General features: G+C 36.3%; 1 protein-coding gene and 1 long non-coding RNA gene across 9 annotated transcripts in view; one reads left to right on the forward strand and one right to left on the reverse strand.

Moving 5' to 3' along the window:
• kcnip3a (Kv channel interacting protein 3a, calsenilin) overlaps positions 1–15,283 on the forward strand; it is a 53,904-nt gene that overhangs the window by 27,147 nt on the left and 11,474 nt on the right. For 4 of the 8 annotated variants that reach the window (XM_015034354.1, XM_015034359.1, XM_015034358.1 and 1 more), the window contains 6 exons: positions 10,822–10,824; positions 11,277–11,401; positions 11,502–11,571; positions 13,107–13,285; positions 14,221–14,325; positions 14,433–14,495. In XM_015034354.1, the coding sequence (XP_014889840.1) occupies positions 10,822–10,824; positions 11,277–11,401; positions 11,502–11,571; positions 13,107–13,285; positions 14,221–14,325; positions 14,433–14,495 (545 nt within the window). Of the gene's footprint in view, positions 1–810; positions 1,689–8,226; positions 8,684–10,821; positions 10,825–11,276; positions 11,402–11,501; positions 11,572–13,106; positions 13,286–14,220; positions 14,326–14,432; positions 14,496–15,283 lie in introns of those variants that run through there. The other 4 variants (XM_015034355.1, XM_015034363.1, XM_015034362.1 and 1 more) reach the window with 3 other exon arrangements.
• On the reverse strand, positions 4,376–11,157 carry LOC106948599 (uncharacterized). The gene is made up of 3 exons (XR_001425211.1): positions 10,774–11,157; positions 10,723–10,726; positions 4,376–4,388 (listed from the first exon to the last, which is right to left on the reverse strand). It is a non-coding gene; the product is annotated as an uncharacterized LOC106948599 (long non-coding RNA).

The following is a 15,283-nucleotide window of genomic DNA, read 5'->3' on the forward strand; positions in this document are numbered from 1 at the left end:
GTATTTCTACTCTTACTTGAGTAACATTTCTGGATTTTCTACCCACTGAATGAAAAACAAACTTAAACAAAAATTCACCAAAGATGCAGCACGCCTTCTGTTTTCGTTAAAGTTTTATAAGTTTTATATTGAAAGAAACTGATTTGGAAAAAATAATTTTGCTTGATTTTGCAATTTTTTGTTACTAATATGCATTATTGTCATTTTTATCCTGAAAAACAATTTGACTTAAATGTATTCTTTGGTCCATCTGATAATGTAAATTTTAAATATTAAATGATTGATAATTTGACTCAGTACTTGAGGAGACTTTTTACCAAATACTTTTTTACTCTTGCTTGAGTAATTTCTTGGATGGCTACTGTTTACTTGAGAACACAAAGAAGAAGTTTCATTTATTTAGCACGTCTTCAACAACAAGGCAGTTTAAACAAATTAGAAGAAACACAAAAACAACACAAGCACAACAAAAGGAAAAGCTACACTTTAAAATGTTCCAGTTGCAGACATTCATGAGTAAAAATATGCTGAAGTAGTCCTACTCTTACTTTAGGTCCTTTTTTTGTACTTTATAATTGTCCATTTTTTTGTTCCTCTGTCAATTTATTAAAGTTCATGATTGTAAAACGTGAAAAGGTTTAAAAGGTGTGAAACATTTTGTAGATTCAACCAGAGACGTTGGTGGATGTGAAGCTGAAGAGACGGCTGATTGGTTCAAGTCAGGAGTTGTAAAACGATAATTCAGGACGTTGCAGAGAGGGAGGAAGAGGAGATCGACTTCAGGGGAGGGGGTTCCATTCCCTGCAGCACCTCTCCGCTCCTCGGGACGTCTCCGCCTGGACGCCGCTAAGTGAGCTTTTATATCTGCACTTTGAATTGGACAGCAGCTGAATCTGGAGGCTTAGCGCCTGGATTACTGAAGTGGCTTCCTGGGTTGTTTAGATGAGAAGTTCTTTAGTCTGATTAGTTTGTTTGGAGATGCTTTAGTGGTTGCTGCAACACCAGGAAGTGAGATTGTTCTCGGTTTGTAGAAGGTTTCTGGTTTGGGTCTATAATGGGGTAATTTATGTTGGTTTGCTGTTCACAGCATGCTGTGTTTTTTCGAAAGATCTCTGTCTGGGCAACAAGTCGTGAAAATGGACGCTGACACTTTGCTGCACTCTTCACTTCCCCTTGATGGCGTTCTCATCCTTCCTTGAGACGGGGATCGTTTGTGTAAACATGAGCAGCAGTGATAGTATCTGTTCGAGCCGAGAGTTGTAGGAAGTGAGTAAGGGAAGTGATTGCGAACCTTTAATGCACTCTGAGAGATGGCTCAGCACACAGACTCCATTTTCCCCTGTGGGCTCGCTGACGGAGGTTTTCCATATATGTCGGCTTCCAGATATTTTCAGTGTTGACATTAGAGCAGCCCATCTGGTTCTCACGCCGCACGTTTACCCCACTCCCAACCCGAGGCCTCACCCTTGGTAGAAACATCTGCTTCAGACTCAGTGGGACTCGGTTCTGGTGTCCGAGGGGGGGGAAGCCAGACGTTTGTGTCCAGACTGGGCCCTGAGTGGGCGCCCTCTGACCTCCAGCTATGGGCATCCAGGGCATGGAGCTGTTTGCCATCGGGGTGGTTGTCATCCTCTTCATGGCGGTTCTGAAGCAGTTCGGCATCCTGGAGCCCATTTCCTCATTTGAAGGTAAAGCAGACCTAAATATCAGCTGGCAACAATAACTTAAATATTTATCACACAGAGATCCTGAGACTGGAAAATGTCTGTTAAATTTAAATATCTTTTATACTTTTGTAAAAACGTAAATTGTTATGACAGGAAGATGCTGTTTCCAGATTTGGTGAAAGATAAACTTTCTTCTTAAGTCAAATTTATAGTCACCAATTATGAAACAAGCAATAAACATAACATTTGGTCAAATTATCAAATAAACCAGGTTAACATGAACAGTAGTTTATTTGATGATGCTACAGATGTAAGAATAAATTTATACTTCTACTCACTCCTTTATTTTTATTTTTTTAGGCTGTGGTTTGTATGATGTGAAGCTAAAGACTTGGAGTGGGTTAAAAAAGTTTGAATTTAATTGAATTTTATCAATCAAAATCTGATCATAATTGCTATGATTTCTTATTTTTAATAATTTCACCTTGACAATCAGATTCAAGTTGTCACATTGACTGGGCTGCTCTAAAATGAGGAAAACTTTACAGGATATATTAATCTACTAGTAGATATTAAAAATTTAAAGCGTAATATTTCTTACCAGTCGTCTCAGAAAGTGAAATTATCATTTATAGATATTTATTCCACATAGAGTAAAATATTTAAAACTATTATTTTTTGCAGTGTTAATGATTATGGCTCACAGTTAAAGAAAACCTAAAAATGTTGTCTTAAGACATTCAAATTTCACATTAGATGGCTCAAAAGTGGATGTTTTCAAAGTATTTACGGTTCTTTGCTCTCAGTGTTTGGTTTGGGTCTGTTTGCATGAATTACTGCATCCATGCGGCATGGCATGGAGGCGATCAACCTGTGGAGCTTCGTGGTTGTAAAGGAAGCAGCTTATGGGACATTTGGCAGGCACCATGTCCTGCTGCAAGATACAATCAGAATTTTCATGCAGCTCGTCAGCAGAGGGAAGCATGAAGTGGCGTAATCTCTGGTTCTGAAGCAACTTGACTCGTGACGTTTGTAACCCATCTCTAGAGTTTGTATGATTTCACTTGACAATCCTCTCACAGCTGCGGTTCTCCTTTTCCCTTCCACACTTTTTCCTTCCACTCAATTTTCTGTTAGTATGCTTGGATACAGAACAACTGGCTTCTTCAGCAGTGACATTTTGTGAAGGATGTCAACGATGCCTCATTATTGTTTAGCCGACTGACCCAGACAGAGAGAGAAACCGTTTAAAAACTCAGGAAAACTTTGCAGGAGTTTTGAGTTAATTAGTTAATTATTGTGACACCATGGGTTTCCATTAATGACCTTTTTCACGATATTCTAACTTTCTGAGACACTGAATGTTGTATTTTTGCTAATCATAAGCAATAATCATCAAAATTACAAAAAGAAAAAGCTTGGAATATATCACCGTATTTGTGATGATTATATATAATATGAGTTTAGAAGAAATATTGCCAGGCATGGTATATTTAGTGTTGCCTTTAATAGTAAGTAAAATATTGATCAATATATAATCACCTTCCAAAATAATGGCCTGAGTCATTTTTTGCCTAAATCAATTTTTAGCTGCAAACAACTTAGGCCATAATTTTAGGAATATTAAATCAGCATTTAGTAGTTAGACTTTATTGAACGTAGTGTAATAAACGAATAAACAAAGTAGTTATATGCAAACAAAATACATTTAAAACAAAAGAAGAACAGTAGTAAAGTATATTTACAATTACTTCAAAAATGAATCAGTTCATACAAACACTTTAGCCTGAAACTGGAGGAAACGGGAACGACTCACTGTCGGATTATGTGCTAATAATCCTGCTACCTGATTCATCCAGTCTCTTCTTAAAAGAACATCAAACCTCCTAACGAAGTTTTAAAAGTGGAAAACATCCTCAGCTGCAAACATCTGGCTGGCAATCCCACTTCCGGAGGGAGGATTTTTCACTGCATCATTTTATGCAACGTTGTTTGCCGGATGGCCACAGGGTGGCAGTATAGAGCGGCGTGCAGCATAAACAGAGCGGAACTGAACAGAACCTGAACTTGAGGTATTTGATGAAGCATAAAGATTACATTTTAATTCATTTGATCAGTAATAAAGTGACCAGAGTATTTCACCCTTCCGTTTTGTAAACATAATATGAAAAATATTAGTCTTTTCTACCAAATTAATGTTTAAATAATTTTAAACGCAAATATCTTGATCGCAAACAAACCTCAGGCTCTGAAGATGTTGTCAAAAAGTGGGAGAAGGCAGATTTTGTAAAATATTTTTTAATCTCGTATGTGAACAACAAGAAAGTGGTCTAAAATACTTTAGTATTAAAATGCTAATGTAGCTATATTTTCACCTAACAGGTTTGATAGTGCAGGCATATTTTTTAAAAATTGAATGCTAAATCTCAGCACTCTAATTACCTGTGAGCAGTTATTATAAAATTGAGAATAGTTTAATTTTACTTTACATTAATCATCTGAATCTCTACAAAAAATACATTAACTTAATAAGAGTAAATAGGATTTAATGAGAAAGACCTTGTATGCTTTAATAAAAGTGATCCGCATTAGTTTGGTTATTTATTGGTTCAGGTCCTTTTAATTGATTTATTTTGGTATTTTTAGCTTCCAGACGTTTGTGCGTCTGCAGGTTCAGAACAGCAGAAAAGGTTAATGGCTCTTCTGTCTAATCTGGGTTTCCTCACAAAATCTGGACTGTCTGTGTGCATTTGGGACTGTAACTGAGAAATTTGATCCCCTGATTGATTATTGCCCTTTGATTAGAGTTTTAGGCTGAAAGCCAATATGTCAGAGTGCCAAGACGGTTAAAACCGGAAGGCTCCAGTCGGCGCATTAGTGACTCTAAAATGGCCGAGGCTTCATAAAGTCGTAAATTCAACAAAAACACCAGTAATGTCGTTTCATTATTCATCACCCTTCTCAATCTCCAGTTGCTCCAGTAGCTCACTCTTCTTCTTGTAGTTGGCCATGCTCCCCAGTTTAGCATTACTTCACATTAATTATACATGCAGTATCGAACAGGCTTTCTCTGAGGCCACCTAAATATGGAGTCTTGAGTACTCCACCAGGACCCTGAAGGACACTGACCTGCCATTCAGATTTTCCCATCATCGTTTTTCACCATTCTTCATCTTTCCTCATCATCTCCCCGACAGAACAATTCACCAGCCGATCAACTTCATCTTAAATGTTTTAACCTTGCAGTGAAAGTTAAGGAGGGAGGCGTCCACTCAGCTCACATCCCATCACTTCCTGCCTCCATTAAAGCATCTTGTTTTCAGACGGTGTCTATGAACAGTCTATACCCTGACCATAACCTAACCAACATGGTTGATTGATTTTTGTAGACATTATATCTAACCAGAGGTTGAGTCTTTGAGAACAATCTAACAAATCTAACAGAAAATGAACTGTGATCTTAGGAACCTTGTTACATTACAACCACAGACTTCAGTGTGTTTTGTTGGTATGATTTTTGTGATATGTCAACACAAAATGGCGTAGGATAGTAAAAAGGAAAGAAAAAACCCCTTTACTCCAACAACTCCAAATAAAATCCAGTTCAAATGGATTTGAAACGTGTGTCTGATTTAATGTGAAGACTTCCTTGAACAGGTTAGGAAAGGTGTATGGGCTAAAATAGATGTTTTATCAGATGCTCTGTGTCAAACGATGTTTTAGATGCTTTCTTCAGATGCTTATATGATCACTTTTATTTTGAACTGGAAAATCACTTAACAAAATCTTTACTAAACTAAAACTAACTGACCAAACATGTTTGAATTCTGCTTGGGTTGCTAGGTGACGGGCTGGGCTGGGCTTGGGTTGCCAGGCAACAGCTCAGTGTTGCCTGGCAACACTGAGCTGTGAGGTTTTTTGAAACAATTAATGTTACCAAACATTTATTTATTTCCAACCAGGTTTGTTGTTTGCACTGTTTTTTCTTTTACTTTACATTAAAGCTTTACTTTCAGTTGCCCTTTGACACAAAATCCCAGTAAAGAAGTTTGTAAATGCATTGTGATAAAAAGTTGAAGTATGAATACTTTTTCAAGTCACAGTAGCCTCTACCAAACACATTTGAAATTTGGAAATGCATTCACGTTTATAATTTTGTACAGTTTTATTTGTTTAGCAGGAAAAAAAAGTCAGTTTTACAGGTTAAACTGTATCTTTTTGTTTACCTTCAGTATCAATGCATAGAAGAATATAATGGTTAGAAATAAATGGGATTCATGTCCACAGCACACAGTATTGACAAATCCTCTCTCTTGCAGCTTTAGAAATAAAGCTAAATTCATTTCATTATGAAATTACTCCTCTGAAAACATATGTGATTCTTCTCACTTCATGTAAAAAGGGTAACTTTTTGTAAACTTTTCAGCTGCCTGACAGAACATTTCAGTCCATTTTAGGTAAAAATGCAGCCATATAAATTCATTTTCCAGAGTCCTGCTTTGAGATGGATAACTGTGTTTAAGGTTTTCACGTTTAGCTTGACACTAATATGTCTGACACTGTGCCATGGAGTTAGCTTGCATTTTAAGCATCAAGGTTTTATCAGAGGCTCTGTGTCAAACGATGTTTTAGATGCTTTCTTCAGATGCTTATATGATCACTTTTTTGTTTTGAACTGGAACTGATAACTCTCCCACAGGACTCACTTTATGTTTCTCTGCACAGCTGAGTGTGGGTCTGCTGCAGCGAGGTTGTTGCTTTAGTCTGTTGTGGCTATTTTAGGGTGATATTTTTACTACGCTGTACTTTTTATTTTGACTTGAGTAACTTTATTATGAAGTATTGCTACTCTTGAGTAAAACTGCTGTGAGTAACTGCACTGAATAAAGAACAAGCTTGTTTTAATCAAAAATTCAGCAGATACAGATGCAGTTTTTGTTAATGCTTTATAAGTTTTATATTGAAAGAAATTGATTTGGATATTTTGTTTGATTTTATTATTTTATAATTCTGTTATTTATTTGAATTCTTTTTATTTTTCTCTTTAAGATTAAAAAAATATCCACATAACTTTACATTTTGATCCATCTGATAATGTGATTTTTAAATGTTTAATGATTGATGTTTAGATGAGTAACCTTTTTACCAAATACTTTTTAATAAGAAGGAAATAAACATCAGCAGTTTTTGTGAAAGTTTAATTGTTTATTTAAAAAATAAACAAAAATAACAGATTAAATACCAATAATTGAAAGAAATTGATTTAGAATTTTTTTTTGCCTGTTTGATTTTGTTATGATATAGTTACATTATTTATATGAATTGTTACCTTTTACTCTTTAAAATACAAAAATATCCATATAACTTTACATTTTGATCCATCTGATGATGTGATTTTTAAATGTTTTATGATTGATGTTTAGATGAGTAACTTTTTTACCAAATACTTTTTAATAAGAAGGAAAGAAAGAAACTTACTTAATTATTTATTGAGTAATTCCTTGGATAGCTGAGAGAACTTCAGAGAAATATGTTAATGTAGTGCTACTCTTACTTGAGTACAATTTTTGGTTACTCTACTCACCTCTGGTTTCAAAATAAAGTCAGAGAAATGTAATGTTACTGTTTTTGTTGTTCAGTTAATGAACACTAGAGGGAGACAAAGAGCGCCGTAAGTTTCAGAACAAGTGTCACGCGGCCCGTGGGAGCTCACAGCGTCACTTCATCACACAGGAGTGACTGTGGCAGAACTCCAATGAGTAAATGCGACGTTAAATTTGTACTGCAGACCCCGAGGGAGACCAGGGAACAATTAGAAAGTGGATCAACGAGCCGAGTGGAAAAATGAGATTCAGGACACCTGTTGACCTCTGTCTCTCTCCTCTGCCTCCTTAAAGACAAATGGGTTTCTATCTTAAACTATGTGCATTGTTCCTTTGAAGATATTGATTACTAGTTCAGATAGGACGTTGTAGGATTCAATCTTTAGGATGCTTTGCTGGATAATAAGCTTTTTTTTTTTTTTTGGATGTGGCTGTAGAAGGATTTTTAATTGGCTAGAGGAATAAGAATAAATAATTTAACCTGCATCCAAAGAAGATGCACTACAAAAACACAAAATCTTATCAAGTATTTTTTGTCTAGTTTTTTTTGTTTTTTTTTGTTGTTGTTGTTGTTCAAATAGTACACTTGAAATAAGGCAAAACTAACATAAGTAACTTTTCAGCAAGATATAGAAGCTTGTTTTAAGTCAATAATTTCTTAATATTGATTAAAACAAGTACTAGTTCCACTGGCAGATTATTTCACTTATATTATAATTTATGCTTCATTTATAACAAAACATTTTTCCCGTGTTATAAGTGGAACTACTCTTTTTATAAGATCAATATTAAGGAATTATTTACTTAAGACAAGCCCCTGTATCTTGCTGATAAGTTACGTGTACGTTAGTTTTGTCTTATTTCAAGAATGCTAAGATATTTGCACTAGAAACTAGACAAAAAAATACTTTTGTATTTTGCATTTTTGCAGTGTGTCCAAGCTTTTATATGTCTGCAGGACACCAATATGTTCCACTCCTTTGTTGTCGTTTTACATTAATTTGATCAATAAAGCTTCAATAAAAAAGTTGGACGAAAGCATTAAATACCTAAAATAAGCGCAAGAGAGGTCTGAGGGAAAAAAGCTACGCTGAAATAAAACGTCAGTAGGGGAGGGAGGGCTAGATAGACTAACAGAATGGCAGAAAAAGAGCAATAAGTGAGTGACGCTGTCAAAGACAGGAAAGAGGAACAGAAGAAGGGACATTTCAAGAAATGGAGAGGTGGAACAATTAATCAGTGATGTAGAGGCGAGATAAGTAGAGACTGAAGACGGAAGAAAAATAGAAGAAGAGGGCAGGATGAGTGTGAGATGGGAGACGGAGGGACTCCAGACGGTCGGCATTGTCTGCTTGGTGATAATGTTCCTCAAGCTGCTGCACCTGCTGGGTTTGATCGACATCACTGAGACCGGTGAGGCAACAACACGGGGCAATAGAGGGGCAGAGCAGGGGCAGGAGGAGAGGACGGGGGTAGATGGCTGCTTTAATCCACAGAGATAAAGTCAGGACCCCAGGGTGCGTCATGAAACACTAAGATATGACCTCAAAGCAAATATACTAGAGGTAAAACAAGTAATACTGTTGTTTCATATCTTGGAAAGTTGTTAGATGGGTCTGAAGCAAAAGAAAATGGTAACTATAGCGGAAAGAGTTTATGTGCACAAACATACAAAAATACACTGCTATAAAACATAAAATCTTACCAGGTATCTTTGGAATAGTTCCTAGTCAAAATGTCTTATTATACTTAAAATAAGACAAAATTAAGTTATAAGTAACTTTTCAGCAAAACATAGGAGGTTGTTTTAAGTCAATAACTTCTTAATATTCATTTTGAAGTACAACCTCCACTGTAAGATTATTTCACTTTCCACTGTAAGATTATTTCACTTATAATAAGACATGTTTCCCATGTCATAAGTGAAATAACCTGCCAGTGGAACTAAAACTTTTTCATCAAAATTATAAAAAATTGTTGACTTTAAACAACCTCCCATATCTTTAATTTACTTGTAAGCTAGTTTTTAGCCCATTTCAAGCGTATTAAGATATTTCCGTTGGACACTAGATTAAAAATACTTTGTGTTTAAGTAGTGTGTAATAATCTGTTTTAAATGTTTGTTTTTTAAGGAATTACTGGGTGAAGGATGGTGAATTTAATTTACTGTCTGAAGATTTTTTTACGGCTGTTGGTGGATAAAACATTCTGGTGTTTCAAAGAGTTTTTGATCCTATGCTCTAACTAAGTTCTAAGTTCCTCTAGTCTATTGAAGAGAAATGGGCCCACAGCATCACAGATCCTCTACCATGTAGTGAGCATCAGGTGCTGCTCCACATGTTTTAATCTATCGAAGCATTTGCTGCCAAAAAGTCCAATCTTGGCTTCATCTGAGCATGATTCCAGTTTTAGTCAACCACATGTATCTTTGAGGTGCTAACAGCCTTTTTCTCTCTGAATCAATCATTTGGTGAATGGGCAGCATCCAAAAGCTATTATGGAGACGACATGACTTCAAGATGCTGCAGCTCTCTTATAATTTGTTTTTTACCCCCTGTAGAGCAGCTTTGATTGTCATCCAGCCTTGCTTCTCTCTAGTTGGTTTAAGCTTTTTTTATTTGCTTGTTTTTGACTGAATGTACATTTTCCCAAGGTTGGATTAGTAGCAACTTTTTCTAGACTTCAAAAAATTTTGATTTGTTTTTTCTTACTTGATTGGCATGTTCTCTTGTCTTTCTCATTCTGAATAGTGGCTTAGACAAATGAGCTTTAATACTGCAGGGAAGCAGAACATCATGGATTGAAGTCAAATGTTCATACTGACTCTGATAGACAATGTAAATTTGTAATAAAATTTATAGAAACATTATTTCGCTTTATTTTTGCAGGAATGTCCACCATTTGCATGCAGGGTTTTTTTTTCTGGATACTGAATATTCATAAAAAAAACATTTAAAGTCTCAGCAAGTGATTTTTCCCCCCACAGAATGAATGAAATCAAATAAAAAGTTGAATTGTTGAAGTGTAATCTGATGCTTCTGCAAAAAAAGACAAATTGATTTCAATGCTTTTAATACATCTTAATCAGGAATGACAATAATTGTAGAAGGTGCTCTATAAGTTAAAGCTCCCTGAGATCGAATGAGTGTTTCATGTCATGGAAAAATACATTTTATGTTCAAAAGGATCCAGATTTTCAGATTAAGCAACATCAGAGACCTACGTAATTCAGTTCATTTGGTTCTCATTGAACCAAATGAACCCAAAATGTGACGTAAAATCCGACCCTTGGTTCCTCTCTGTTGATTTTGGTTAATGTTTCACAGTGTGTGATAGTTTCTGCTCTGCTGGGTGTTTGAACTGGACATTTTCTCCTCTCCATTACACCTCTTAAGATCTGACCCGAATTGACTTGTTTTCTCTTGTTTTGTTTTCCTTCTCCTTACTGTCACTCTCCTACTGTTCTCCATTTACTCTTTTTCAATCCATCTCGGTGTCAACACCAATTCCTCCTCTTCCTCCTCCTCCTCCTCTGTTCTCTTTGTCTGAAGATGGTGAGTATGGAGAGAAACCCAGCTTACCTGGAGAAACCTTCCCTACTTTTTGTTTTTTTCCTAGCTATGTCGTGCTTTCTCTGAGCATGTGTGAAGAAAGCTACAATTTGAGAATTGAGTTTAAAAACTTCAAATTTAGACTAAAAAAATAAAGTTTAAGGAGATCTCCACCTGAAAGAAAGTACCTCCGCCTCTTCCTTTTTTTCCACCTTTTGGTTCTCAGCAGATTGTTGCCTCTTCTTCCCCCTAAACTTGCATGTTTTCCCTCCCTCCCTGTTAAACGTGGGAACCCACCCTCACCCTCAATTGTTTGCCTGCCTTCACTCACTCGATGTCTGTCCCGTCCTCCCTCTTTCTCTCTTCATCTTTCCCTCTCTGCACCACTTCTCCTCCTCCTCTTCTTCCTGTCTGTCGATCCGTCCCTGTCCTCCCTCCGTCTCTTGCTCCCACAGACAGCAGTGACAGTGACCTGGAGCTGTCGACGGTGCGTCACCAACCCGAAGGGCTGGACCAGCTGCAGGCCCAGACCAAGTTCACCAGGAAGGAGCTTCAGTCTCTTTATCGAGGCTTCAAGAACGTACGTCAAGCTGTGGCGAGGACGTTCTTTGTTGCTTTCATTACTATGCTTTTAATAGCAACATTAATTGTTTTTAACATTTTTCCCCCTTCATCTGCAGGAGTGTCCCAGTGGGTTGGTTGATGAGGAGACGTTCAAGTCCATCTATTCTCAGTTCTTTCCCCAAGGAGGTTAGACTCTAAAACCATCGCTCCTTTCTTGTCCTTTCAGGGACTGTAAGTAAAAATATGAGTGCAGTGAAATGGAAGGTGTTCAAGGTCTTCACTTATTTAAATAATATTCATACACCTTTAACCTTTTCCCATTTTGTTCCTTTAATTTTGTTTTACTGAAATATTATGTGAAACTTAAAACAGTAGAGATTCATACAATTAATTGACGTATGATTAATTGTCAATCGATGTTTTATTAGATTAAAATTAGGTCCAATCTATTAACTAATAACTTCCGCGTAGATCTTCTTTTATTATTGTAGTTTGGCCGTCATCCAGCAGAGGGCGCAACTGCTGGTCATTCTTAAGTGGAGGCAGTTGATACAGAATTAAAGATGGTGGCCGTCTCAGACCAATAGAGAAAAACCGAACGGTCAAAACAGAGTCCGGTGTGGAATACAAGATTAATTGAAGATTATTCGAGATTTATGAGGTTTTTATTTTGAAATATAATCACTCAACAAGCTCGTTAATCCTTGTGTTTACAAATGGAGTCCAACATACCCCACACCCATGTCACTTATCAGTTGCCTTGGCTTAGTCCTCGCACGCACAAGGGTAAATAACGCTTATTCAGCCGACATTAAATGACGGTCGCGACAACCACTTGATCAGAAATTGCTGCGAAGGCGAGGAGGGTCAGATGTGGAAAAAATTTAACGGACATACTAATAAGCAAGTTTGATTTTGGGGTTGTCGTGCGTTAATGCACTTCATGTGAAGTTTTAACACGCCTTCAGTTGCAACCACAGACAGCACTATTCTGTATGAATATCTCTGTTTATGGGGGATTAAATGTTCACAGAGCCTATAGTTTCTTCTTTTCACCTTTTATTTTTCTATTCATCAGCAGCATGTTCCTGCTTATTCTGTTTTATAAATGTCTAAGTTTAAGACATAATGTTGAGAAAACCAGCATGTTTTGTTTATTTAGTCAGTATTTTATAGAGCTGGCACAGAAATGGTTAAATTTGAATGCGCTTCATTTATGGGAAGATAGCCCTCTTGATACAAGAGAATACTCAGGTTTTTAGGAAAATGGTACTTTATCAATTAATTCAGCTCATGATAGCTTGGGTCCCTGTACACCATTGTTGACAAGTGAATTTTGTTTAAAAATTTAGAAAATCTGAAATTATTGTGTCTATTTAAATATATTCCCTTTTACTCAAATGTTTATGCAACCAGCTTAACCAGAAGTTACTAAATTGGTAAAGAGTTGATCTGTGTAATTCAAACTCAGTGTAAAAATAAACAGATCTTCTCTGAATTCCTGAGAAGTTTGTTAAAGAACATTGGTGAAAAAAGTAAAAGTAGCAAAACCTAATAATCCTGCAGAATCCAACAAGTTATTCCAAAAGTATTCCAATCCCACACTAACGAACTTCTTCCCTTGATGTTTTCTCCATCATATCTATCCTGGATGTGTACCTTTGTGTGCCATTCTGCCAGTAAAAGCAGTAAACCAATCAAAGACTTCTTTCTGTCCGCAGACGCATCCACTTACGCCCACTTCCTCTTCAACGCCTTCGATATAAACAGAAACGGCTCGATCCGCTTTGAGGACTTTGTCATTGGCCTGTCAGTTCTGCTCAGAGGTTCAGTCACAGAGAAGCTCAACTGGGCCTTCAACCTCTACGACATCAACAAGGACGGTTACATCACCAAAGAGGTGTGTGCTGGATACAGGAGGAAATGTTTTGACATAATTGAAAACAGGAAAAGTTCTGTTTTCAGTACACAGAGGGTTTTGCCCAGAATTGGCCTTTCTGAAATAACTGGAAAAAATATTATTAGTGTATTTCAATAACACTTTATGTTTTATTTTCTGTTTTTTCCCACCAATAATTTCAGTAAATCTTGCAGAGTCCCATAAACTGCTTATGTATTCGGTATCAAAGAAAGAGTATGTTATATTTTCACATAAAGAAGTAATTTTAAATTGCTTATTCAATTAATTTTGCCACATTATTTTTTTCTAAGTCAAACTTTGTTATTCGGTTGTTTTGTCCATCGCAAACAAAAAACTTGGATTTTCTTAAATCAAATTTGTCGTGAAGCAAACTACTAGTCTGCTGCATGGGGATTGCTTACCAGCAGGGGGACCCCAAGAGCATTACAACTCACTGTAGACGAGTTTAGACATTTATTTCTTCTTAAAAGAAGAGTTTTCTTTGTTTCTTCTTATTCGTCTTCTTGGCTTAATATCATTTACTTGATTAGACTGCATAAACTTCACCTGTTGTTTAATTTTTACCCCAGTTTGAACCTAAGTATCATAATTTGGTTCCGTCTTCCATTTTTTTTACACTGTTTATACCTGTACTTAACCTAATCCACATCAGTTAATCTATTAATTATTTCTAATTCCTGTTATTATTATTACTTTTATTTTTTATGTTTTATTTTTCCTTGTTTTATCATTGTTAAAGATGTTTTAAAAACATTATAGTTTGAAAATAATACAGTATTCCAAGTCAAAGCAAAGATTAGCAGTAAAACTTGTTTATTTACATATAAATCTCTACTTATGTGAGTTTTTTAGTGTGTCGTGGTGGCAGAATTAGACTGTGAATAGTTCATGTTGTCTCCATCTTTATTCCTCAGGAGATGCTTGCAATCATGAAGTCCATCTATGACATGATGGGGCGATACACGTACCCTTGCGTACGGGACGATGCGCCGTCAGAGCACGTTGACAAGTTCTTCCAGGTTCTGAACACCCAATTTTATGCTAACATAATGTATAAAAAGGTATTCTTCTCAAAATGGTCCTGACGTGTTTATCCTCTCTAAGGTTCTGTTTCCTCTTCCAACAGAAAATGGACAAAAACAGAGACGGGGTAGTGACTATTGAAGAGTTCATTGAGACGTGTCAGAAGGTGACTCACAATCCCACAGACAGAGCAACACCTTGTTTAACGTCACGCTTTGATGAACAGCACAGTTAAACCCTAAACTACTCACAGCTCTGGCACATTTAGATTTAAATTGCTGATAAACAGTCAAGAAGTTTGTTTTCTCATAGAAAGTTAAACATTATCAATGTGGACACATTATTTTTATTTAGATTTCTTTAAAAAAAACTGGCACATTGAATTTCTTTTAGATATGTTTCAACCTTCAATTTTTAAAAAATCACAGGATTATTGACCAGCTTTTTGTATTTTTCTGCTGGTATTTTGACTTTTAATCACTTTTGTTGATGAGACCCAAGTGTTTGAGGATGGAACGCCTCTGTGACATCACCCTGACCTGTAGCTCACTCCCAAACAAGCATTTGCCCCACTGTGCTATTCTGATGAATGCTGGTGTTTCTTCCAGAAATCTGGAGGTTTAAAACCACACTGACATGTGATTCCCTCATAAGTGCTGCAGTCCAATTAATATATGCAAACATTTTTGATATTGGCAATATTGTATGGTAATTATCTTATTTAACTTTATAATTTCCTTATGAGAGAACATTGTTAATTTTAAGTTAGACTTTGTATTTTTTTATACCAGTTTAAGAAAACTATTGGAAAAACAATTACTTTTTTCCTCATATTATTTAATTAAGTCTTGTGTGAGAACATCTGATGGATTTATTTCTTTAGAGCAGGGGTGTCAAACTCAATTTCACCGAGGGCCACTTCAGCATATTGGCCCCCCTCAACGGGCCACATTG

Source organism: Poecilia latipinna, unplaced genomic scaffold (genome assembly GCF_001443285.1).
Source record: "Poecilia latipinna isolate Pla-1442-1.1 unplaced genomic scaffold, P_latipinna-1.0 Scaffold296, whole genome shotgun sequence".
Lineage (NCBI taxonomy): Eukaryota > Metazoa > Chordata > Actinopteri > Cyprinodontiformes > Poeciliidae > Poecilia > Poecilia latipinna.